The sequence below is a fragment of the Hyperolius riggenbachi genome, chromosome 5 (assembly GCF_040937935.1).
Source record: "Hyperolius riggenbachi isolate aHypRig1 chromosome 5, aHypRig1.pri, whole genome shotgun sequence".
NCBI classification, from domain to species: domain Eukaryota; kingdom Metazoa; phylum Chordata; class Amphibia; order Anura; family Hyperoliidae; genus Hyperolius; species Hyperolius riggenbachi.
In genome coordinates, this window is record NC_090650.1 from 397,081,258 (window position 1) to 397,104,211 (window position 22,954).

At 45.5% G+C, this 22,954-nt stretch overlaps 2 protein-coding genes across 5 annotated transcripts in view; one reads left to right on the forward strand and one right to left on the reverse strand.

Moving 5' to 3' along the window:
* On the reverse strand, positions 1-14,823 carry MFSD3 (major facilitator superfamily domain containing 3). Of its 3 annotated transcripts, none has more exons than XM_068237882.1 (6): positions 14,743-14,823; positions 10,173-11,626; positions 9,942-10,089; positions 6,161-6,267; positions 2,733-2,842; positions 1-374 (listed from the first exon to the last, which is right to left on the reverse strand). In XM_068237882.1, the coding sequence occupies exons 2-6, from the start codon at positions 10,879-10,881 to the stop codon at positions 180-182; spliced, it is 1,269 nt and encodes a 422-aa protein (XP_068093983.1). In that variant the 5' UTR covers positions 10,882-11,626; positions 14,743-14,823; the 3' UTR covers positions 1-179. The 3 variants fall into 3 exon arrangements, with proteins under 3 accessions (XP_068093983.1, XP_068093982.1, XP_068093984.1); XM_068237881.1 differs by lacking the exon at positions 14,743-14,823 and adding an exon at positions 14,554-14,627; XM_068237883.1 differs by lacking the exon at positions 14,743-14,823 and having other exon boundaries at positions 10,173-10,515; positions 10,620-10,761.
* HGH1 (HGH1 homolog) overlaps positions 14,683-22,954 on the forward strand; it is a 14,343-nt gene continuing 6,071 nt past the window's right edge. The window contains exons 1-5 of one of the 2 annotated variants that reach the window (XM_068237884.1): positions 14,683-14,910; positions 17,197-17,733; positions 18,429-18,529; positions 21,036-21,134; positions 22,758-22,849. In XM_068237884.1, coding sequence (XP_068093985.1) covers positions 14,831-14,910; positions 17,197-17,733; positions 18,429-18,529; positions 21,036-21,134; positions 22,758-22,849 — 909 coding nt within the window. In that variant the 5' untranslated portion in view covers positions 14,683-14,830. Of the gene's footprint in view, positions 14,911-17,191; positions 17,734-18,428; positions 18,530-21,035; positions 21,135-22,757; positions 22,850-22,954 lie in introns of both variants that reach the window. The other variant, XM_068237886.1, reaches the window with a different exon arrangement.

Here is a 22,954-nt window from a genome sequence, read left to right on the forward strand (position 1 = left end):
TTATTGTATTCCATCTGCAAAGCATTGCACTGGGTTCTAAATACAATTTCTTAAAGTGAAATGTTCACCATATTATATTAATGACCAGAGCTAGGTTGGTAATGGATCCGTGGGATCTGCACTGCTGGATCACAGACGCAGGGTCTCTGCCGCTTCCTCCATGATGGAGACCTCGCTGATCAGTCCGTGTTCGGCGACTGTCCGGATGACATTGGTGGGAGGGTCTGTAGGTGTAGCACCGGCAGGCATGACAGAGCGATGAACAGACAGAAAGACACGGAGATTCCCAGGGAGTCAACCAAGAGCCCCGAGACTGCACTGAAACAAACTTTCCCGAGAACCTCCAGAGAGGACAGGAGGCTGTAGTGACTGGCCTGTGGAGAGAAGACAAATATCGGAGCCAGTCAACAATGTTGTATTTCAAGTGATAAATTATGGGGGTTCAATGAAGTAGGTGGTACCCTAGAAAGTAGAGACATAACGTCCATGTGTTCACACTAATGCTGGGGATACACGGTACGTTTATTTTTATCAATCGAGCCGCTGATGGCTCGATTGATAATTTCCGATGTGTCCGATACCCCGCCGGATCGATTCCGCGCTCGATAGCGGCGGGCAGGACAATAGAATAAACAAAGCGGAAGATAAGAAGCCGCCCGCAGGGATGAGCGGGAATCGATCCGAGCGGGGACGAGCCGTAATCGAGCCAGCGGCTCGATACACGGTACAGAAACGTACCGTGTATTCACAGCATAAGAGACATAACTTCCATGTGTTCACACTAAGAGACATAACTTCCAGCACCCCCTAAAGCAAGAGCTGCAACCACGACCAGACGGCCCTCAATCGAGTGGAGGCTCTATTTTCCTCTTTCAACCCAATGACATTGAAGACATTTCCAAAATGTTGGGTATACAGTACTTCTGTGCTCCAGTGACCCGGCCCTTCTTTTCCCATATAGGATTTCCTTTAAAGGGATACTGTAGAGGGGGGGGTCGGGGGAAAATGAGTTGAAGTTACCTGGAGCTTCTAATGGTCCTCCACAGACATCCTGTGCCCACGCAGCCACTCCCCAATGCTCCGGCCCCGCCTCTGGTTCACTTCTGGAATTTCAGACTTTAAAGTCTGAAAACCACTGCGCCTGATTTGCCGTGTCCTCGCTCCTGTTGATGGCACCAGGAGCGTACTGTGCAAGCCCAGTATGGTCTGGGCCTGCGCCGTGCGCTCCTGGTGACATCAGCGGGAGCGAAGACACGGCAACGCAGGCGCAGTGGTTTTCAGACTTTAAAGTCTGAAATTCCAGAAGTGAACCAGAGGCGGGGCCGAAGCATCGGTGAGTGGCTGCGCGGGCACAGGATGTCTATGGGGGACCATTAGAAGCCCCGGGTAACTTAAACTCATTTCCCCCCGACCCCCCTACAGTATCCCTTTAAACACTGTGGCTATACTAAAGGTCTGTACACACTCCCAAAATTCTGAGAAAACAGACGACCATCATAATGGAAACGACACACCAATATTGCAAACGACCAATTCATTTAAAAACTGCAGCGCAAGTGTAAATGACATTATGCACGATATGTTCACATTTGTACACACATGGCTGACTCAGTGACAGATTTGTTCTTTATACCATCCAAGGCCCACTATCACCAGCAGCCCTCGGACCAACAGTATCCTAAACTTCCCTCCAACATGGCAGGTTTTAGATTGTAGGCTCCTCTTAGGACAGTTAGTTAAGTAATGGCAGCGATTAGATTGTAAGCTCCTTGGTGAGTCAAAGGCACGGTGAGTCACAGGCAGCTCAGAGATCACTGTAAATGCCCGTTCGCTGCCTTTTCATCCCGAGTGCCAGATCTAGCTGTTGGTAGCCACCCACCGCTACATGCAAACTCTGTATAGCAGGATGAATGTTTAGCAGGCTAATTGCTACTGCTGCCCTCAGCCCGCCCCTTGATTTCCTGGTGCACCAGGCCATGGCCCTTGTGGCCTTGCCTGAAATCCGGCCATGGGCTGACTGCACGATATCTGCCCACCTGTTGTCTCAGTTGATCCGCTGGATGGATTGCGCAAAATGCCTGATATCAGTCGGCTACATTGTTGCTCACGATTGGCGTCCAATACACCAAAATCTATTGTTTGACGGACGTTTCGACTTTAGTTTGGCGTGTGTATGAGGCTCAAGTGAAACTTAAAGTAAACCTGAGATGAAAGGGTTGAAAAGCTTTATACATACCTGGGACTTCCTCCAGCCCCCCTCCATGCAGATTGCTCCCTCGCCGGCGTCTTCTGCCTCCTAAATGCTCCGGTAGATGTCCCATTATCGTCAGCCAGTTGGGCATATGTGGCCTGGCTGCGCATCCACTTCCGTCACTGAGCGCATTCTGATCCATTCAATGATCTGTGCACTAACGGGCAGCAACAAGAATGTGTGCGGGTGGCGATCGCGGCGGCAGACATATCTACGCCCCTGGGACAAGTAGTTAATATCACCTCCATTCCAGTACATACTACACTATATTGGGCTCTCAGTTTCTCTGTTTTGTGTTGTTCTCCATTTTGTGTTTTTCCTCATGTGACAAAATGTACCAGTCTCGCACATTAAGGACAGTGTAAGGAAAGGATTGTTGCAACAATCTCACCCTGACTGACACACACACACACACACACACACACACACACACACACACACACACACACACACACACACACACACACACACACACTCTTACCTGAACCGTCTGGCTGGCCTGGCGAGTGCAATGCATCATGAGAGTGAAGGTTGCGGTAGTGATGAGTCCGGCCAGGAAATGCTGCAACACCACAGTGAGGAGAAGACATACTAAGGAAAACAAAGGGGAAGGAGCATTCATTGTGTAGCACTAGAGAGGAATGGGGATGTATGCGATCAGTATGTGTGTACCCTGTATGGAGGAGGCCAGTGTGGTTAAGCCAGTGATCTGCAAACTTGGCTCTCCAGCTGTTAAGGAACTGCAAGTCCCATAATGCATTGCAGGAGTCTGACAGCCACAGTCATGATTCATATAGACAAATGTATTGTGAGACTTGTAGTTCCTTATGAATCATGACTGTGGCTGTCAGACTCCTGCAATGCATTATGGGACTTGCAGTTCCTTAGCAGCTGGAGAGCCAAGTTTGCAGAACACTGGGTTAAGCAGAAGTGACCAGTGACTGTGTATGTCCAGCACACATTGGTGTTCTTCTCCCCACATGCAGCCCTCTTCCAGTTCATGAGTGTGAACTAAGGGAAATGTTTATGAAGCAGCAGAAAACACCAATGTGTCGCTCTGCACTGATGCGCATCACATTTATTTATAAGACCAGAGTTTATATTATGTTAAAAATACTGATGCCATGTGTGAAGGAAGGGTGGGGAGGTCCTATTTCCTGCAAGCTCCTGATTGCTCTGCACGACACATCGTGTCACCCCTCCTTTGGACATCACTATGGCAACCCGTGACTGCTACAGAACAGAAGGGTGCAAAACATGGTGGCAAGTGGTGTGGTGGTTGCAGGACAATGAATTATTATAATTAATTTATAAAGCACCAACATATTCCGTGGCACTGTGTGCATTCAGTAATTCAGTGCCCTGCACCCACCACACTGCTTGTCACTATGTTTATGTACCCTTATCTTTTTTTTGCAAACAGTTCAAGGTGTATGCACAAGTATGCAAATCAAACCACATCAGTGCTGGACACCCGTCTCCTATGTTGTTATCAATCTTTTCATACAGCAGTGGCAAAACAGGATGGGTATGATGAAATGTTGGTACACCGCTCTGGATTTTTTTTTCTCCAAATAATAGATCTGGCCCCCCAGCAGTTTGAGGGTCTGTGAACTGGCCTCCAGTTTAAAAAGTTTGAGGACCCCTGCTCTGGGGGTGAGAGTAATTAGTGGGTGTGCACACCATGTGACAGCATGTGAAATGGAGACTGATCAGTGGGTATGCGCACCATGTGAGATGGAGAGTAATCAGTGGGTATGTGTCCCATGTGAGAGTAATCAGTGGGTATGTGCACCATGTGTGATGGAGAGCGTAATCAGTGGGTATGTGCACCATGTGAGATGGAGAGAGTAATCAGTGAGTATGCATACTATGTGTGATGGAGAGTAATCAGTGGGTATGCGCACCATGTGTGATGGAGAGAGTATTCAGTGGGTATGTGCACCATGTGTGATGGAGAGAGTAATCAGTGGGTATGCGCACCATGTGAGCTGGAGACGGTTGTCAGTGGGCATGTGCACCATATGAGATGGAGAGAGTAATCAGTGGGTATCTGCACCATGTGTGATGGAGAGAGTAATCAGTGGGTATGTGCACCATGTGAGATGGAGAGAGTAATCAGTGGGTATCTGCCCCATGTTAGATGGAGAAAGTAATCAGTGGGTATGTGCACCATGTGAGATGGAGAGAGTAATCAGTGGGTATGTGCACCATGTGAGATGGAGAGAGTAATCAGTGGGTATGCGCACCATGTAAACTGGAGAGGGTAGTCAGTGGGTATCTGCCCCATGTGAGATGGAGAGAGTAATCAGTGGGTATCTGCCCCATGTTAGATGGAGAGAGTAATCAGTGGGTATGCGCACCATGTGAGAGTAATCAGTGGGTATGCGCACCATGTGTGATGGAGAGAGTAATCAGTGGGTATGCGCACCATGTAAGATGGAGAGAGTAATCAGTGGGTATGTGCACCATGTGAGATGAAGAGAGTAATCAGTGGGTATGCGCACCATGTGAGCTGGAGACGGTAGTCAGTGGGCATGTGGACCATGTGAGAGTAATCAGTGGGTATGCGCACCATGTGTGATGGAGAGAGTAATCAGTGGGTATGCGCACCATGTAAGATGGAGAGAGTAATCAGTGGGTATGTGCACCATGTGAGATGAAGAGAGTAATCAGTGGGTATGCGCACCATGTGTGATGGAGAGAGTAATCAGTGGGTATGCGCACCATGTGAGAGTAATCAGTGGGTATGCGCACCATGTGTGATGGAGAGAGTAATCAGTGGGTATGCGCACCATGTGTGATGGAGAGGTCAATCAGTGGGTATCTGCACCATGTGAGATGGAGAGAGTAATCAGTGGGTATGCGCACCATGTGAGCTGGAGAGGGTAGTCAGTGGGCATGTGCACCATGTGAGATGGAGAGAGTAATCAGTGGGTATCTGCACCATGTGTGATGGAGAGTAATCTGTGGGTATGTGCACCATGTGAGATGGAGAGAGTAATCAGTGGGTATGTGCACCATGTGAGATGGAGAGAGTAATCAGTGAGTATGCATACTATGTGAGATGGAGAGAGTAATCAGTGGGTATGTGCACCATGTGAGCTGGAGAGGGTAGTCAGTGGGCATGTGCACCATGTGAGATGGAGAGAGTAATCATTGGGTATGTGCACCATGTGAGCTGGAGAGAGTAATCAGTGGGCATGTGCACCATACAAGATGTAGAGAGTAATCAGTAGGTATGTTTACCATTTGAGATGGAGAGGGTAATCAGTGGGCATGCGCACCATATGAAAAGGAGAGCGTAATCGGTGGGCATGTGCACCATGTTACGGCAAAAGAGCAGCTTTGCTAAAATGTGTCCGGTTTCACATACAGCACAATCTGACTCGATTCTAGGCATGTTTAGAGAGGTTTTCTAAACATGCCTAGAGTTTTTTGGATCGTTTTTGTGTAACAGATTTCATATATTGTTACAGTAAAGCGGTTACTGAACAGCTACTGTAACAAAAACGCCTGGAAAAACGCTCTGCTCTAGCATTTTTCAGAGCGGTTTGAGCTTTTCCTATACTTTACATTGAGGCAGAAACGCAGCTTCAAACCACAAAAATGCTGAAGGAGCCACGTTTGCGGTTTGCTAAAAACCTTTAAACCGCTGGTGTGCACCATCCCATAGAGATACATTAGCCAAGCATTTTCACAGGCCATTAGCCAAGCATTTTCACAGGCGGCAGCAGTTTTGAAAACGCTACCAAAAACGCTTGGTGCGCACCAGCCCTCAGTGGGTGAATGGGGTAAAATGATCTGATGGTGAACTTTTTGGAACCTGAAGAAGAGGAAGTACAGCCACCGGCTCAGCCATGATCACAAGGGAAGTAATAATCATTCAGAAACCCCCCCTCATCTCACCTTTCACAAAGCCTGCTTCTCTGCTGAGAGTGGAGAGGAGCAGCGTCTGCAGGACGAGGCTGAAAACCCGCAAACTCAGAAGAGTCCTAAGCAGAGGCTGGATAGACCTGGAGGAGAAATTAGATTACTCTACACAAAACATGATGTTGTATAATGGACTGAGACAAAATACCAGAAATATACAGGAAGCTGAAAACTAAAAGCAAACCTGAAGTTACAATAAACTGATTAGCTAAAAAGTTGTAACTATGGTCTTCACTTGTGTGACGCATGTTATAGAAGCAACACCCAGGTTGAAAACATAATGGAAGTAGCGCAACGCATGCCAAGTTGCTTGTATATTCTCTATAATAATCACTTACAGTCGCTGCGTTCAGCAGCTGTCCCTGTTATTTTGCTACTGCGCATGTGCGAAGTAGCGAACAGCTGGACGGGACCAGGGAGCGAGGTGGGTGGGCTGTTGGGAGTGCGCGGCGGGTGCGTGCGCATGCGCATTGACGTGGCGGCGGTATAAAAAAAAAAAAAGACCTAGAGCCCGTTTTTTAAACGGGCTTAGGTCCACTAGTAATAAAATAAATTGTTCACTGTAGTTTTGTGAATTACATACCCTTCACCATTAAGAAATGGGATAGCTCTACCAAGGTTTTGAGCAACTGTACAATCAGCAACATAATATGTTTCCCCGGGTTATTCAGCAATTCAAAAGGGCTAAGTATATCGGATTCACAAAAAGTCTGTCTGATAGACAAGACACAGAACATTTATATTGCGCTTTTCTCCTGGCAGACTCAAAGCCCCAGAGCTGCAGCCACTGGGGCGCTCTACAGGCAGTAGCAGTGTTAGGCAGTCTTACCCAAGGTCTCCTACTGAATAGGTGCTGGCTTACTGAACAGGAAGAGCCGAGATTTGAACCCTGGTTGCCTGTGTCAGAGGGAGAGCCCTTAGAGGGAACCTAAAATGAGAAGGATGGGGATGTTTCCTTTTAATCAATACCAGTTGCTTGGCAGTCCTCTGTGGCTGAATCACACACCTGAAGCAAGCATGCAGCTAATCCAGTCTGAGTGCTTGTTCAGGGGCTGTGGCTAAAAGTATCAGAGGCACAGGGTCACTTCAGGGCCCCAGGCCAACCCCCCCAATGACCAGTACATTTTTTTTCAACATAGGGCTGTGCAGATTTGTCAGGCTGCTGCATAGCCCTACAACTAACCACACAAACAAATTTCACCTTTTATTGTCCTTAACAGGACATTCTTCTGGAGGTGTCAGATCGCTCCTTAGGCGGTCCTGGGACCCATTGGCGTGAAGCAGTCATTAGGTAGTTAAAGGATACCCGAAGTGACATGTGACATGATGAGATAGATGTGTATGTACAGTGCCTAGCACACAAATAACTATAGTATGTTCTTCTTTTTTTTTCTCTGCCTGAAAGAGTTAAACGTCAGGTATGTAAGTGGCATTTCCTGTCTGAGTCAAGACTGGGTCACACTACAGTGTGACCCTTACTGATAAGAAATTACAACTATAAAACACTTTCCTAGCAGAAAATGTCTTCTGGGAGCAGGAAAGAGATAAAAAGGGGTCAATAGTTCATAGATTTTAGCTCTGGCATACTTCAATGAATGTGTCATTGAGCAAAAACAATAAAGCAGTAAAAACTTAAAAAAGTACATTTAAATATAAAATTAAACGGTGGAATATCTTAAAAACACTAAAGTGTGGCCATCAACGATACAATCTTGATTGTACAATCCCACCAACTCTAATGGTAAATAGAGAAATCTGAGGGGATATACTTTGACTGGACACTTGGTGTAGTCCCTCGTATTACATATAAGTGGTAAGAATGTACAATCAAGATTTTGTCATTAATGGCCGCCTTTAGGTTAAATCTGGGGTTAAAGATTCAGGGGGAAAAATGATTTTAGTTAAAACCAGAATTAATGCTTCATTTTGTTCTTCTCACATTAAATCAGGACTCGTTTGCTCCAAGTCCTAATCCAGTTGAAAATAGACACATGCAAAAATCCATGAGACAGTCATGAGGAGTCCAAAAAAATATTCAACATCTAAACCTATTGAAGGCAAGGGAGATTGCATCTAGACAAACTAAAAGAGATACAGTACTGAAGAAGATTAGTACTTGAAGTTTTATCAATCCTAAAGCACAACTTGCCTATGTGATAAATCCTCCCAGTCCCAAATTGCTGACACAGCTGGTTCCTTCTCATGTAACTATTCTGAGACCTCACCAGGCCTAAAGCCCCGTACACACGCTCAACAGCGGTCTTTTATGCGTTCACATCTTTTGTTGTGCAACAAGTTGAAACACCTAAAGAAAGTATTTTGCTACTGTTCAAAGAGGTGATAAGACTGATAAGAAGTCAATCCAAGAGTTGGATTGACTTCTTATTGGTCTTATCAGCTCTTTGAACAATAGCAAAATACTTTTTTTTTAGTTGTTTCACAACAAAAGCTGTGAAAGCATAAAAGACCGCTGTTGAGCGTGTATGGGGCTTATAGGGAAAAAGAGACGAAGCACCCTCATGTATTTTACCATATATATCAGTGGGAACGTTAAAGATAACACCTACCCTGCTTTCTGTTTCATTCTGCACTGCACAGCTTGTTTCTTATCAGCCCTGATAAAATCCCCAACTGAGCATTCAGTCTGCATTTGCTCAGGAATCTTTATAGCTGAGTCTGTGTTTTCTGGTGTCTTTTCAAGCCCAAGCCTGCCCTCTGCTGGCTCTGCTCATGAATCATTATAGACAAACAAAAATGACAGCGCTCACAGGCTGCAACTGGTTAATAAACCATCAAGGGGCGTGTACAGACCCCCAGGGGCTAAATACACGCCTTGAATCCAAATCAGATGCAAAATTATGCAAATAAAGTGCAAATTTATGTGCTAGTCCCTAATCTAAAATTTGAATGCAGATTGGATGCAGGCTACCACAAGTATACTTAGAACATTTTACATAGAGAAGAGGGTGTAGGCAGCACTTCCAAATACAGAAGGCTGCACCTGAGTTGATTTAGCTGCAAAGAAGTGGTTAGGTCTTCCCCGAGGGGGCACGTCAACGCCGGGGGGGAAGTCTAGTAGGAAATGATTTGTGCATACATTATTTGCTGAAGCTAACGCCCTCCATTGCTGTACCTGTTTAAATGCATGTTGTTTAATATGGTCCATTGGAGCTCTGCACTTCTTTGCAGCTAAATCAACTCAGGTGCAGCCTTCTGTATTTGGAAGCGCTGCCTACACCCTCTTCTCTATGTAACATGAATCATTATAGCTGAGTCATTATAGCAAATGCAGACTGAATGCTCAGTCGGGGATTTTATCAGGGCTGATAAGAAACAAGCTGTGCAGTGCAGAATGAAACAGAAAGCATGGCAGGTGTTTTCTCTAATGTTCCCACTGATATATATATATATATGGTAAAATACATGAGGGTGCTTCGTCTCTGGTTCTCTTTAAGGAGTAGGAGCAATTTTGAGTACCTGAAGTTGGAGTCCGTGGCTTCATAAACTGAGGAGTTGGAGTCAGGTGACTTTTGTACCAAATCCACAGCCCTGGTAAGTATTAGACTAAAGAGTCGGAGTCGAGGAGTCTGAATCAGAGCCATTTTGGGTACTTGGAGTCGGTGGTTTCATAAACTGAAGAGTCGGTATATTTTTTTACCGACTACACAGCCCTGGACCTCACTGTATGGCTCTTACCGCTCAATTCAGCAACACAGTATTTATCTACTCCCATAGTGGGCTAGAACGTTCTACCCACCTGCCCTTTCTCAATATCATTCCACCAAGGGCTGATCCAACAATAGACAGCATCAATGACAAGATCCCATTCCAGACTCCAAGTTCAGCAGGTGAAACTCCATTATCCAGGAGCAAGAGAGGAACCATTGAGAGAGAGCCCTGCTCACCTGCGGGAAACAAGGTGTGACATTTAGATATTTATAATGTCACTATATCAGACAGAGCACATCAGCCACCATGGCACTCTCACCCAACTTGTAGATCAGTACATAGATGATCGTCCAACTTGTCCCTGGAACCTCAAATACTTTCTGTATAATCTTGCCCAAACTCAGTCTTATCTTTGAGATTTCACGAGGTCCTGTTCCCTCCACTTTAAGGGTTCTTGCCCACCAGGCACACAGCTCTGCCAAAAGGTATCCAACTGAAAGGACCAGAAAGACCATTCTCCAACCCAAAATATCCAACAAAGTGAGAGCACCTCCTCCTGCCAATACCGATCCCAGTTTGTAGGCCACCACCTGGAGGGAATTGCCCAGCCCCACTTGCTCTTGAGTCAGTACTGCCACAGTCACTGCATCCAACGCTACATCCTGCATGGAAGACAAAATGTGCATGAGCAGGAGGAGCCAAGCCAAGGAGATGAAACCAGCTCCAGGGGGAAGTAGAGAGCACAGGACACAACATATGCAGAGACCTCCAGTACTGAACAAAAGCCACGTGCGACGGCTCCACATGCCATCCACCAATGGAGACCACAGAAACTTCAACAGCCATGGCAAATACAAGACTCTTGTTAGGCCAATTTGGGAAAGGGAGAGGCCCTGAGTGCGGAGGAGAACTGGAAGAAGGCCCGACTGAAGACCATATGGGAATCCCTGAACAAAGTAGAGGATACCCAAGGGGATGTATGGACTGGACAGGGATGACAGAAAGTGTGTACTACCAGGTGACACCATGATGCAAATCAGGTGGAGGTCCTGAAAAGAGGAGAATGAAGTGGAGCGATCTTACATGTAGGAGGTTGGCAGGGCAAAGGATCATTGGTATGCCAATGGAATTATAATTTAAATATGAAATATGAGGTGGGATGAAAGTTATCCAATGGAATGTAGAGTGTTGTACAGTGTGATACAAGAGAAAGGATTAAGGGTGCACAATGAGGGTGTAGTTTACAGTGGGGTAAGAAGGGCAATAGATTATATAAAGAAGGTGGGAAAATAAGAATTAAAGGATTGTGGTGCTGAGATGGGAAAGGGGTAGGGGGGAGTGGTAGACTTCACAAAGGAGGATAATGGATTCTGGGGGTAGAATGAGGCAAAAAGAGTACCACGGGGACAGACAGTAATATGGTGGACTATGCCTGGACAGTATGAGTATTTTCAGCAGTGCAAGTTAAAGAAGGAACAGTAAGGTAAAAGGTCAGTGAAAAATAAGGGAGGGTTTACAGTGGGGTAAGGTAGGACAGATAATTAAGAGTTGGGTAGATATTGTGAACTATGGAGAAGTCCAGTGGATTAAGTCTAGGCAGTAATGGGGGTGGAAAGCAGTGCGGGGATGCCAGTAGTTCCAGTAGGTAGTATATTGGAGGTGTGTCCATTGAGGTAGGTAGGAAGAGTGGGGAAGATTCGCTAATAGGTCATCAGTTGTAAAGTTGCTTGATTTGATTTGCAGTGCTGTGGCATGTTGTAGGATTGGTTCACCCTGGAAAACAAGAGAATGAAGAAATAGTCAGAAGAAGGCAACACCTGAATGAAGATACTGAATGAAGCACTACTCCATGTTTCCCAAAGATATATACAATCAATTTTATTATATTCGTTTTGTATTCAACATCAATCACATAATTACAAACAATCAAAAAACAATTCCAAACAATGCCGCCATCTGTAATCCAATGTAAATAAACAATCCTGGGAAAATTATCCAGGTCGGCGGCCAGGTCAGCGGCTTGAGACAGGCTTGGATCAGAGCTGCAGCGAGGGACACATAGGCTTCCAGGGGCTGGAGGAAGCCCCATTTAAGTAAATCTGATTTTTTTTTAATATTCTTAGATGTATTAAGACACCACACAGGAAACCTCATAAGGAATAGTTCCCCAATCAAAGCATCCCCCTAAAGCACAAAGCATTGCGATTGTCTGAATAGTGCAGGCATAGTTTACTACAACCTATTGGAAAACTAGCAGTTCAAGAGGGCACCGGCCACCCAATCACTATAATTGAATTTCCCTATGAGGTTTCCTGCTGGATCTCCTAAAGTAGACTAGCGCTGAGAACTGTTGAGACGAGTACATTTGAATTCGGCGCCGGTAGACTTGGGCGCAGGATCCAGCTGTTATATGGCTGGTCCTGCTTCTGCACAAGTCCGGGCCGAATTAATTACTATTCCCCCTCCAGGCCGCCGTGGATAGTGGGGGAATGAAATAATTCGGCTTCCAGCGATTGCTTGAAGCCGAATTATTATGATTTTTAAGTAACCTCGGCTCCGTCTTCTGACGGCTCCGACGTTACTCACTGAGCGCCGCTATAGACTGAATCCCTTTATAGTCTATGGCGGCGCTGGCTGCACCCAAACCTAGCAGCGCTAAAAAAGCACTGCTCCGGTTGAGACAGCATCCAATTATTTTACTAGAACTTCTCATGCTGTGTCTCCTCAAACTTCCACTAGTTTAACTAGTAGCCAAATTAATTAGTTGTTAGCTTTATGAATTTGAAGAACCCTGAAGCAACCTCCAGCTCAGATTTCCCACTAATTATGGTAATTATAACTGGATGAATGTAAAAACATAGGATGGAATGAAAAATTTCAAATCACATTTGGGACCATATGCAATTATATTTTTCTCGTAAATGCTCTCCTAGATGATGTTTTTAAACTTGTCAATACAATTCCTTTTAAACCACCAGCAAGCAAGTAAATAATCATTTTGATAGTACCTTTTCACTTACTTTTTATAGCAAAGTGCTGGAAAGATATTTTAAATAGATGAAAACTTATCTCCTAGGAGAAAACATTAAAGTAACCCTGTAAGGGAAAAAGTGCCCCTGGGGGTACTTACCTTGGGAGGAGGAAGCCTCTGGATCCTAATGAGGCTTCCTCCATCCTCTTCAGCCTTGGGGTCCATTGCTGGCAGCCCCCCCAAACAGCATGTGGCAATATTTACCGATCTGCGCTTGTGTGCAGTACAAGCTTACATGCCTGCGCAGTAGAGTGGACCCGATTGAGTTCGGCTATTTCCGCCAGAGGCCAAGGGGAAGCTTGCGCCTGCGCATGACCGCAGATTGGTAAATTTTTGTGTGTGTTAAAGCCCCTACTTCCACTTACGGATTTATGGGGGCTGCCAGCACTGGATGCCTGAGGCTGAAGAGCATCCTCTCATTAGGATCCAGAGTCTTCCCCCCTACCGAGGCAAGTACCCCATAGGGGCATTTTTTTCCTTACAGTTTACTTTAAAGAGAACCCGAGGTGAGAGGGATATGGAGGCCGGAGCAGTGCTTTTCCAGCGCTGCTAGATTTGGGCGCAGCCGGCGCCTCCATAGACTACAATAGGAATCACTCCTATTGCAGCGCTCAGTGAGTAACGTCGGAGCCGTCAAAAGACAGAGCAGAGGTTGCTTAAAAAACACAATAATTCGGCCTTCAGCAATCGCTGGAAGCCGAATTATTTCATTCCCCCACTATCCATGGCGGCCTGGAGGGGGAATAGTAATTAAAACGGCCCAGACTTGTGCAGAAGCAGCCATATACCGCTGTACCCTGTGCCCAAGTCTACCGGCGCCGATTTCAAATGTACTCTATGGAGGCTGCCATATTTATTTCCTTTAAGCAATACCAGTTGCCTGGCAGTCCTGCTGATCCTCTGCCTCTAATACTTTTAGCCATAGACCCTAAACAAGCATGCAGCAGATCAGGCACTCTGACTCAGGTTAATGAATTAGCCATATGCTTTTTCCAGGGTTTTGACTCAAACACTATGCATGCCAGAAGATCAACAGGAATGTCAGGCAACTGGCATTGTTTACAAGGAAATAAATATGGCAGCCTCCATATCCGTATCACCTCAGGTTCCCTTTAATCGCATATGGGCCCTGTAGTCATTCAAACCTCCCAACTTTTTGAGTTCAGAACGAGGGACACTTAAGTCACGCCCATGTCATACCCCTAGTCACGTATACCATAAAGATTTCATAAGAAAAATATGGTATTTTATATTTCAAACCACACTGATCCTTTCTATACTGGTTCATTTTCCTTCATATTAATATCTGAAAATAAGAACTATATCAATTTAAAGGATGTGAATAAAGTTTAGAATCAAGCACATTTTTCAGTAGAAAATACATATATTTACACTACTGAGCTGAACATCAGTCCTGAAAGAGGGACAATTAAGGGACAGAGGGATTGGGTCCTCCAAGAGGGACAGTTGGGAGCTATGGAGGTGTCCTATGTAGTGCTGATCAGTATAGTACACACAATGGAGAATTATAAGTGCATAGCTTATATAGATGGAGCTCTGAACACAGTGACATAGCTCTACACACTACTTTCTGTAACTGTACTAATGACAGCCAGACACAGAGCTGATCATATCACTCTGCGCTGTAGTCAGGAGGCCGCCATCTTACCTCAGCACGTGATTCCTCCCAAGCAATCACGTGCTGCAAGCTCCTCCTATGCGCCATCTTTCTACACCCACCCGACTCCCGAGTCTGAAGAGCGATCCCTGCGTGTCTTTGTATAATAAAGAAAGCAGCGCCACCTGCTGGCCGCCACAATGCTCTCCTGTCACGTGTGAAACTCTACCAATCACTCACTGGAACTGTACACGCTGCTGGGCGTGTCTGGGAAGACGTCTGCACACGCCCACTTTCAGTATCTGAGTCTGAGATCACAGGTGTACAAATGTCTGTAGGCCCCGCCCATCTCTGCGACCATGACGTCATCAAAGAGACGGAACAGTACCCACGTGTGGCAAGAAAACTGTAAGTGCTCAATTAACTGCTCAGACATAGCTCCCAACTGTCCCTCTTTGGGAGCCCTGCCCCTCTGTCCTCCTCATTTGTCCCACTTTCAGGACTTTGTCCCTCTTTCTATGTAAATATATATATATTTCTCTACTAAAATGTGTTTGACTCTAAACTTTATTCCCATCCTTTAAATTGATATATTACCAATTTTAAAATGTTAATATGAAGGAAAATTCATCAGGATGGAAAGGACCAGTGTGGTTTGAATTATAAAACAACATATTTTTCTAATGAAATCTTTATGACATGCGTGACTAGCGGTGTGGCAGGGGTGTGGCTTAAGCGTCCCTCTTTCGCATCTCAAAAAGTTGGGCATTAGTTATGGGAATTCCGGCTCTTCTCAGAGAAACGGCTCTTCTGAATCGGCTCCTATTTAAGAGCCGGCTCTTACGGCTCTAAATTAAATATCACTGGACACCACTCAGAATCGGATTAAAAGCCCCGCCTCCGTCTCGATGCCAACTCCAGACTACTTTTCTGACTGAGGCAATCCCTCCTGCTACTGCTCTGCTCCGCCCCATACACTCCTACAAGCTGCAAGAGGAGGACTACATCTCCCAGAATGCCTCAGCACCCTTTATTACGGAGCAAAGCAGAGCTAAAAGGGGCGGCTGAGGCATCGGCTCTTCTCAGAGTGAGCATTGGCTCCTCTGATTCACTTCAAAGAGCCGGCTCTTAGAGCCGGCTCGTTCGCGAACGACCCATCACTATTGTGCATACTGCTATATTGGTAGAAGAAAGTGACCGGCACTGCTTTATCTGGACTGCTTGGGATGAGGCCCTTTGAGGGTCTGATGCTCAGGGTATGCTGCCTTTGATGTGCTCAGGAAATGAAAAAAACAAACATGCAATCTTCTTACTATAGAAACAAATTTCCGGCACTATCACCAAGCAAATCTTCATTGGTTTTATTGGTATTATTAAAATCTTCCATCCATAATAAACACAGATGTATATCACATACCCGTTTGATCTTCTTACCGTGGGGCAATGTGGGAGCAGCGGTCCGCCTGACGACCGTTTCGCTTAGTGCAAGCTTCCTCTGAGGCTCCGTGCGCGCAAAAGATCCCACTTCTGGTTCTTTTAAACTACCGGGCGTTCGCTCCGTGTAATGCGCCTGTCACGCTGCTTCCGCGTCACTTCCTGCGTCCCCACGTCATCACGCATGCGTACATTCGTCTGCGTGTCACGCGTATATTACGTGAACACGCATGCGTGCATTTGTTTGCGTTCCACGCGTACGTTTAGCAGGAAGTAACGTATTTACCTTTCTGGACATCTGTGCGTCTATGCTTTAAGACGCTCAAATGTACGCAATGAACGCAAACAAATGCACGCATGCGTGTTCACGTAATATACGCGTGACACGCAGACGAATGTACGCATGCGTGATGACGTGGGGACGCAGGAAGTGACGCGGAAGCGGCGTGACAGGCGCATTACACGGAGCGAACGCCCGGTAGTTTAAAAGAACCAGAAGTGGGATCTTTTGCGCGCACGGAGCCTCAGAGGAAGCTTGCACTAAGCGAAACGGTCGTCAGGCGGACCGCTGCTCCCACATTGCCCCACGGTAAGAAGATCAAACGGGTATGTGATATACATCTGTGTTTATTATGGATGGAAGATTTTAATAATACCAATAAAACCAATGAAGATTTGCCTGGTGATAGTGCCGGAAATTTGTTTCTATAGTAAGAAGAATTGTGCATACTGCTCAGGCTTCTGTCAACTCTACTCTAGCTGCAGTATTTTATATTTTTTTACGTTATACATACAATCTATATTATACATACCTGCAAACTTTTTGAGATGAGAAAAAGGGACACTTAAGCCACACCCCTAGTCACGCATACCATAAAGATTTCATAAGAAAAATATGTTGTTTTATAATTCAGACCACACTGGTCCTTTCTATCCTGGTTAATTACTAGGGGCTTCTTCCAGCCCCTATAAGTCATTTTTGTCACTTCTGCAGCTCCCGTCTTCTCCGGGATCCTGCTAGCAGCCTCTAAGGATCACCGACCCCGATTGGTCGGCTTCTTCTGCGCAAGTATAAGCCTGCCCTGCACATTATACGCCTGCCCTGCACATTATAAGCCTGCCCTGCACAAGAATGCATCCATGTCACAAGGAGAGTCCTGTGCAGGCGTTCACATATATCCTGACTTTGTTGAGCTGTACAGAAGATTCTGTCCATTTACAAATACATATAAATAACTTGGCTTTTTCTGTCCAGTGAAGGTTGATGGATCCATCTCTTGCCTCGGAGTTGCTGACATTCCTGTGCCCCAGTGCCCGGGCAGATGTGAAGAGCCATGCTGTGGAGTATGTACTTGGCGTCAGTGGGACATCCGAGGGGAGGCGGAGTCTGTGCGATCTCCCAGGATTACTGACTGCTCTGTTTGCGCTCACCTCTGACCCCTTGCCTACAGTCATTCAAGATGCATACCACATACTGGTGAACTTGACCTCTGACCCCTGCACGCATCGAGCTCTGCTGGATGTGCCCACTCTGCTCCCCACACTGACCAGTCGCCTGTTCGATCCGCAGTACGTTTACTCTGACTCTATCTGCTCTGCGCTGTGTAACCTCAGCCGTGAGGAGGAGTCGTGCCGGGCTGTCCTCGCCACCCTGGAGTCTCCAGGAATCAGTAAAATTCTGGACATCATGTGCGGACCCAGGTACAACCCCGCCGCTACTCTGGAGTATCTGGGACCCCTAATGTGCAACCTGACGCAGCTGTCTGAGGGCCGGGACTTCCTGCTGGACAGAGACAGGTAAAGGTCTGTCAGAGGAAAACACTGTGTATACATGGGAAGTGATTGTAACTAACAGGCAGTTAAAGAAACATCAGCAATACTGATACATGTTCATTTCATAAAGTACAACAAAAACAGGAAACACTAGGGGAGGTCCCTGCCCTTTAGAGCTTACACTGAATAGGAGTATCAAATACAAAATGGGACAAAATTGAACACTGGGACTAAGTTGAGGCCCAACCTCAATGTCTAGTAGCCATCTCCCTCCTGTGTAAAGTTCCCTTGTGTCTAATGGCCCCCTCCCCTGTACAGTTTCCTGGTGTCTAGTAGCCCCCTCCCTTTCATATACAGTTCCCTGGTGTCTAGAGGCCCCCCACCCTCCCCTTCACAGCTCTCTTGTGTCTTTTCCTTTCCCCCTCCCTCCCCCATATGGCTTCACTGGTGATCTAAGGCTTCATCTCCAGTATAGCTTACCTGGTGGTCTGGAGTGGGTCATACATAATGCAATTTAGGGAAACCACTTGAGTGTCAGAATTGACCCTTGGGCCTGAGTTTGAAATGTATGCTCAGACGGTATTGGGGTGGAGACATCAGGGGCGTAGACAAAAGGGTTAGCGGATGAGGCATTGAGCCTTCAATTCTAGCTAAACAAACAATAAGCTTGTCTGAAATGGTGTGTTTCAATAATAATATAACCATGCTTTGTGTTTTAGGTGCGTCATACAGCGTATCCTCTCGCATACTCACATCCAGGGCTCAGTAGTGCGCAGAGGAGGAATTGTGGGAACCCTGAGGAACTGCTGCTTCAATCATGGTGAGTTACCAGATTGTCCTTCACCCTTCTCCCTTCAATGTCATGGTTACGCACGTGTTGAACTTTGGTCAACTGTCAGCCACTCTGCTTCTTCCAGACTCTGTATAATAAATTACCAGTCCGTAGAAGTCTGTACCTGCTCATGTTCCTTTTCAGAGAACAGGGGATTCCACTCTGCACTTCCTGTTCCCGCCATTATTGTACTATTTACGTAACCTAATTTGAAAATAAGGTTGATTGGAACAGCCAAATTCTGATTCTGGCATTTTGTATTGAAGTCAATGTGGTCAATACTGTAGTTTTGCCAATGCGGAAATTGGCTTCGAAAACAATAATTTTACGCAAACACGGCGTTAACATAGTGAAAATTGGCTTTGGAAACAAGAATTTCCAGCAAGCATGGCTTTAACACAATGGCTAGGAAAGTGAAAATTGGCTTCTGAAACAATCATTTTCGGCAAACATTGACGCCAACAAGATGTTGGCCAGGGAATCCCTGGTCCCCAAAGGCCACATTAGAGTGTCTGAACGAGCGGTTTTCCACATGAATCATGGGACAAATTCAGGGGGTGCCCTGGACAAATTCAGGGGGTGTCCTGGACCCATGGCTCCCCCAGTCATGTGAAAAACTGCTTGTTCTGCCACTTTAGTGTGGCCTCCAGGGACCAGGGAATCCCCTGCGGCCATTTTCTTGACATCATTATGGGCAGAGAATTCTTGTTTTAGTAGCCAATTTTCACTTTTTTAGCCATTGGGGTCAAATCAGAAAAGGCTGAGCAGGAAAAAAATCTTGTTGGGAAAATACTGCATTTGGTATTTTAGAAGCTATGATTAAGGGGCCATGAGCTCCGATACGCGTGAGCTTTTTTAACTTTTTGTACCCACTGATGTGATAATAAATGGAGAACTTTTTTCACCCAGCCATTGGTGTAGCGGAATTTTCCTTTTCTACTGGTTGCTGAGCTCTACAAGTTCCTGGCTCCCTCTGGCCTGCCTGTGTGTGGATGTTGCGGGTCCTCTCCTGTCTTGTTTCCCTGGTATTTTAGACTTTTGTGTGCTAATTCATAAAAATGTTTACAGTTGCGATAGAAGTTCGGGGATTTCCCAAACTAAGCTGGCGGTGCTGCCTAAGTTGATACATTTTCTCTGTGCAGAGACAGAGTTACAATAAAAGAGGCATCCCCAACTTCCCTTTTAGATGGGCATTTTTTTTTAAACTGCCTCTGTTTGCCCTGAATCTGCACTGAATCTGTCTATAAAGGTGCGTACACACATGCGACTATAGTCGTTTGTAACGATCGTTCCCCGATCTTTACCAACGACGATCGTTACAAAAAAAGAACCACCGACTATTAAGGCAAACGACGAACGAGCCAAATCGCTACAAAAGAAAGTTCTGTCTCGGCGGATTTTAACCAACGACGATCGTTTGCAAAAGTAGTACATCGTTGGAAACAGTCGTTCGTACTAGGCTTGACATGCGCATTTCACAATTTAGCCGTGAAACTTCTCATTTTTATGCGCAGGCGCAATAGTTGCTTTACGTGATGTAACGTTCGTTCTAATGATCAGATCGTTACACACCTTTTAAAACTAACTTTACTTAGGTCGTTCTTTCATCAATTAAAAGTTCGTTCGTCGTTCTCAACGAATGATCGTTGTCGCATGTGTGTACGTAGCATAAGTCTTTCTAAACAATCTATTTAAATCTATTTAATTGCCACATCTTAGAAGAACTTCAAGAAATGTTACGCATGCAGGCTTTCTGATGTAAAAAACATATGAAAATAGGTACCCAAGAGGTTAAAAAAAACAGCCTGTGTATTCTGGAAAGCCTTTTTTGTTCTGCTCTCACTGCTGCTGCCTGGGAGATCTGTCTCCATTAACTTTGTTCTTATCTGCACCCTTATCACCTCTTCATAGCAGGCGGTATTCTCAGTCCCAATACTGCCTGCTCTAATCTTTATGAATTGACATTTAGTGACGTGTTGAGATAATCACCACACAAGGCGGTACTTTACCTCACTGCTCAGGAATGTCAGCTTTTCGTGCAGTAACGGCTTTTATGAATTGACATTTTGCTAAGTGGTCGAAAAAGTCAGCTATTTTGAGCATTACCGCGTGCGGGAATGCTTTATGAATTTACCCTATTGTGTTAACGCTGTTTGATGAAAATTCTTGTTTCCGAAGCCAGTTTTCACATTGGCAAAACAGAACTCGGTACTCGAAACAGTGTAATTTCCAATTTTCGTGATTTCTCTCCGAACGGGCGAATACCGATGTGAAAATCGGAACTGTTTCGATTCCGAGAGCTCATCCCCACTTTAAATGTGGATTACCATAATAATAATAATACTACTACTAATAATAATAATAATTGGACGTGATCAGCAGTATTCCCTTATCCCTACATGCTCCTCTGATAGGATGAGGCTTGATGGATGGTATAAGCCCTGTACTGTTATTCTCTTGATTACAATCTGGATGTAATTGGATTCTTTTTCAGGAAACCACACCTGGCTGCTGGGGGACAATGTGGATTTGCTGCCATTTCTCTTGCTGCCATTGGCTGGTGGAGAAGAATATACAGATGAAGAGATGGAAAGTAAGATAATAACAGAGCAGCCGACATGGCCCATTGTCATTGGCTGGAGGTGTTTTTCTGTTTGATAGAATTATGACGTGTAGCTGGTACTGGCACAGTGTAGATCATGTTTGTGGTCAGAGCACTGAAACAGTAACATCAGGCAATGAAACAGTAACAATGAAACAGTAACATCAGACAATGAAACAGTAACAATGAAACAGTAACATCAGACAATGAAACAGTAACATCAGACAATGAAACAGTAACATCAGACAATGAAACAGTAACATCAGACAATGAAACAGTAACATCAGACAATGAAACAGTAACATCAGACAATGAAACAGTAAAAACTTAAAAATGAGATTTAAATATAAAATAAAACCGGGGAATATCTAAAAAAGTTATTTTTAGGCGTAGATATAATTCTTTATCGCATAAGTTTATTTTCACCTCGTGTTTCCTTTAACCACTCTATGACTGCCTAACGCCGATCGGCGTCATGTCCTGGGGGCGGAGATTAGCAGGGAACGCTCGAGCGCATGCGCGATTGTTCCCTGACGAGTTTAGGTGTAAAAGAGAAAAAACAAATCTGTTATTTGTATGTACAGTGCTGTGATCTCCTGCAGTGCTGTACGGGGGACCGCTCTGTCACTGAGCTGTCCCTTGAGTGGCTCAAAAACTGATCGCTCTAATAGGCTGATGCCTATGAGAGGCGATCACACTGATTGTCTCTCGGGGGGGAGGGAGAGCGAATGGGAAGAAAAAAAATACATTTTTATTTCAAAAAACAAACAAACATCGCAGCAGTAATCAGATGCCACCAACAGAAAACTGCTGGTGGCAAGAAAAGAAGGCAAGATTCATTTGTGTGCTAAGTTGTATGGCCGTGCAGCACACTGTTAAAGCCTGGTCACTAGGTGGGTGTAGGCCTGTGGTCCTTAAGAGGTTAATGCCAAAAGGTGTATTTTTATTTGGATGATTTTCAGTTTAATCAATAAACTGATAGACTGCTTGGCACTGAGGGAGTCCCTCCTTTTGTATTTATAGGCATGAGGATGCCGCACTACAGTGTTTCATCCTGCTTTAAAGAGTTCCTGTAAAGAAACCAAGCTCCTATGGGGTACTTACCTTGGGAGGAGGAAGTCTCTGGATCCCAATGAGGCCCCTCCCATCCTCCCTGTAGCTCCAATCCAGTGCCGGCACCTCCCCCCAATAAATAGGGGAGGGGGGCTGGTGAAAAGTAGTGCCTGCAGCTCACCGCAATATTTGCCTTACAGATCCAGTGCAGGCGCAGTACCAGCTTCCTCCTCGGGTTCCGGCGAAAATAGCTGAGCCCGATCAGGTCCACTCTACGCCTGCGCAGTAGAGCAGATCCGTTGCACAGGAGGACAGGGGAGCCTCCCGAGGTAAGTACTAACCAGGAGCTCTTTTCTTTATTATAGGTTTCTTTAACATTTTTGTTGAATGAAGCCCATAATGTGTTGCTGCTCTGTTGTTGGGAAAGGTGCTAATTGTACAGTACTTCAGTTGGTGTAGTTAGTTTAGTTTTGTTAGTGTGGGGGTCACTTTGTAACACTGGTAGTATAGTTGGGAGTGAATGTTTATCCATCTCTCTCACCCATCTCTTCCGATCCTCAGCACTCCCGGCTGACTTACAGTATCTCCCAGAAGACAAGCAGAGGGAGTCGGACCCGGATATACGCAAGATGCTGATCGAGTGTTTACAGCTGGTGAGAGAGAGATACATGGGCATCATATGTGCACTGGCTGAACACACACTGTCACAGTAAAATCCATTTATAATAAACTTTAAGGGACCTGGCCAAGTAGTTTAC

Excerpts from the sequence above, each read along its gene's own strand:
- MFSD3 (XM_068237882.1), bottom strand. The coding sequence starts at position 10,881 with ATGGTGTCACCTGGTAGTACACACTTTCTGTCATCCCTGTCCAGTCCA. Across the intron at positions 10,090-10,172 it reads TGTACTGATCTACAAGTTGG|GTGAGCAGGGCTCTCTCTCA; the intron begins GTGAGAGTGCCA and ends TGTTTCCCGCAG. Across the intron at positions 375-2,732 it reads AGGCCAGCCAGACGGTTCAG|GCCAGTCACTACAGCCTCCT; the intron begins GTAAGAGTGTGT and ends TTCTCTCCACAG.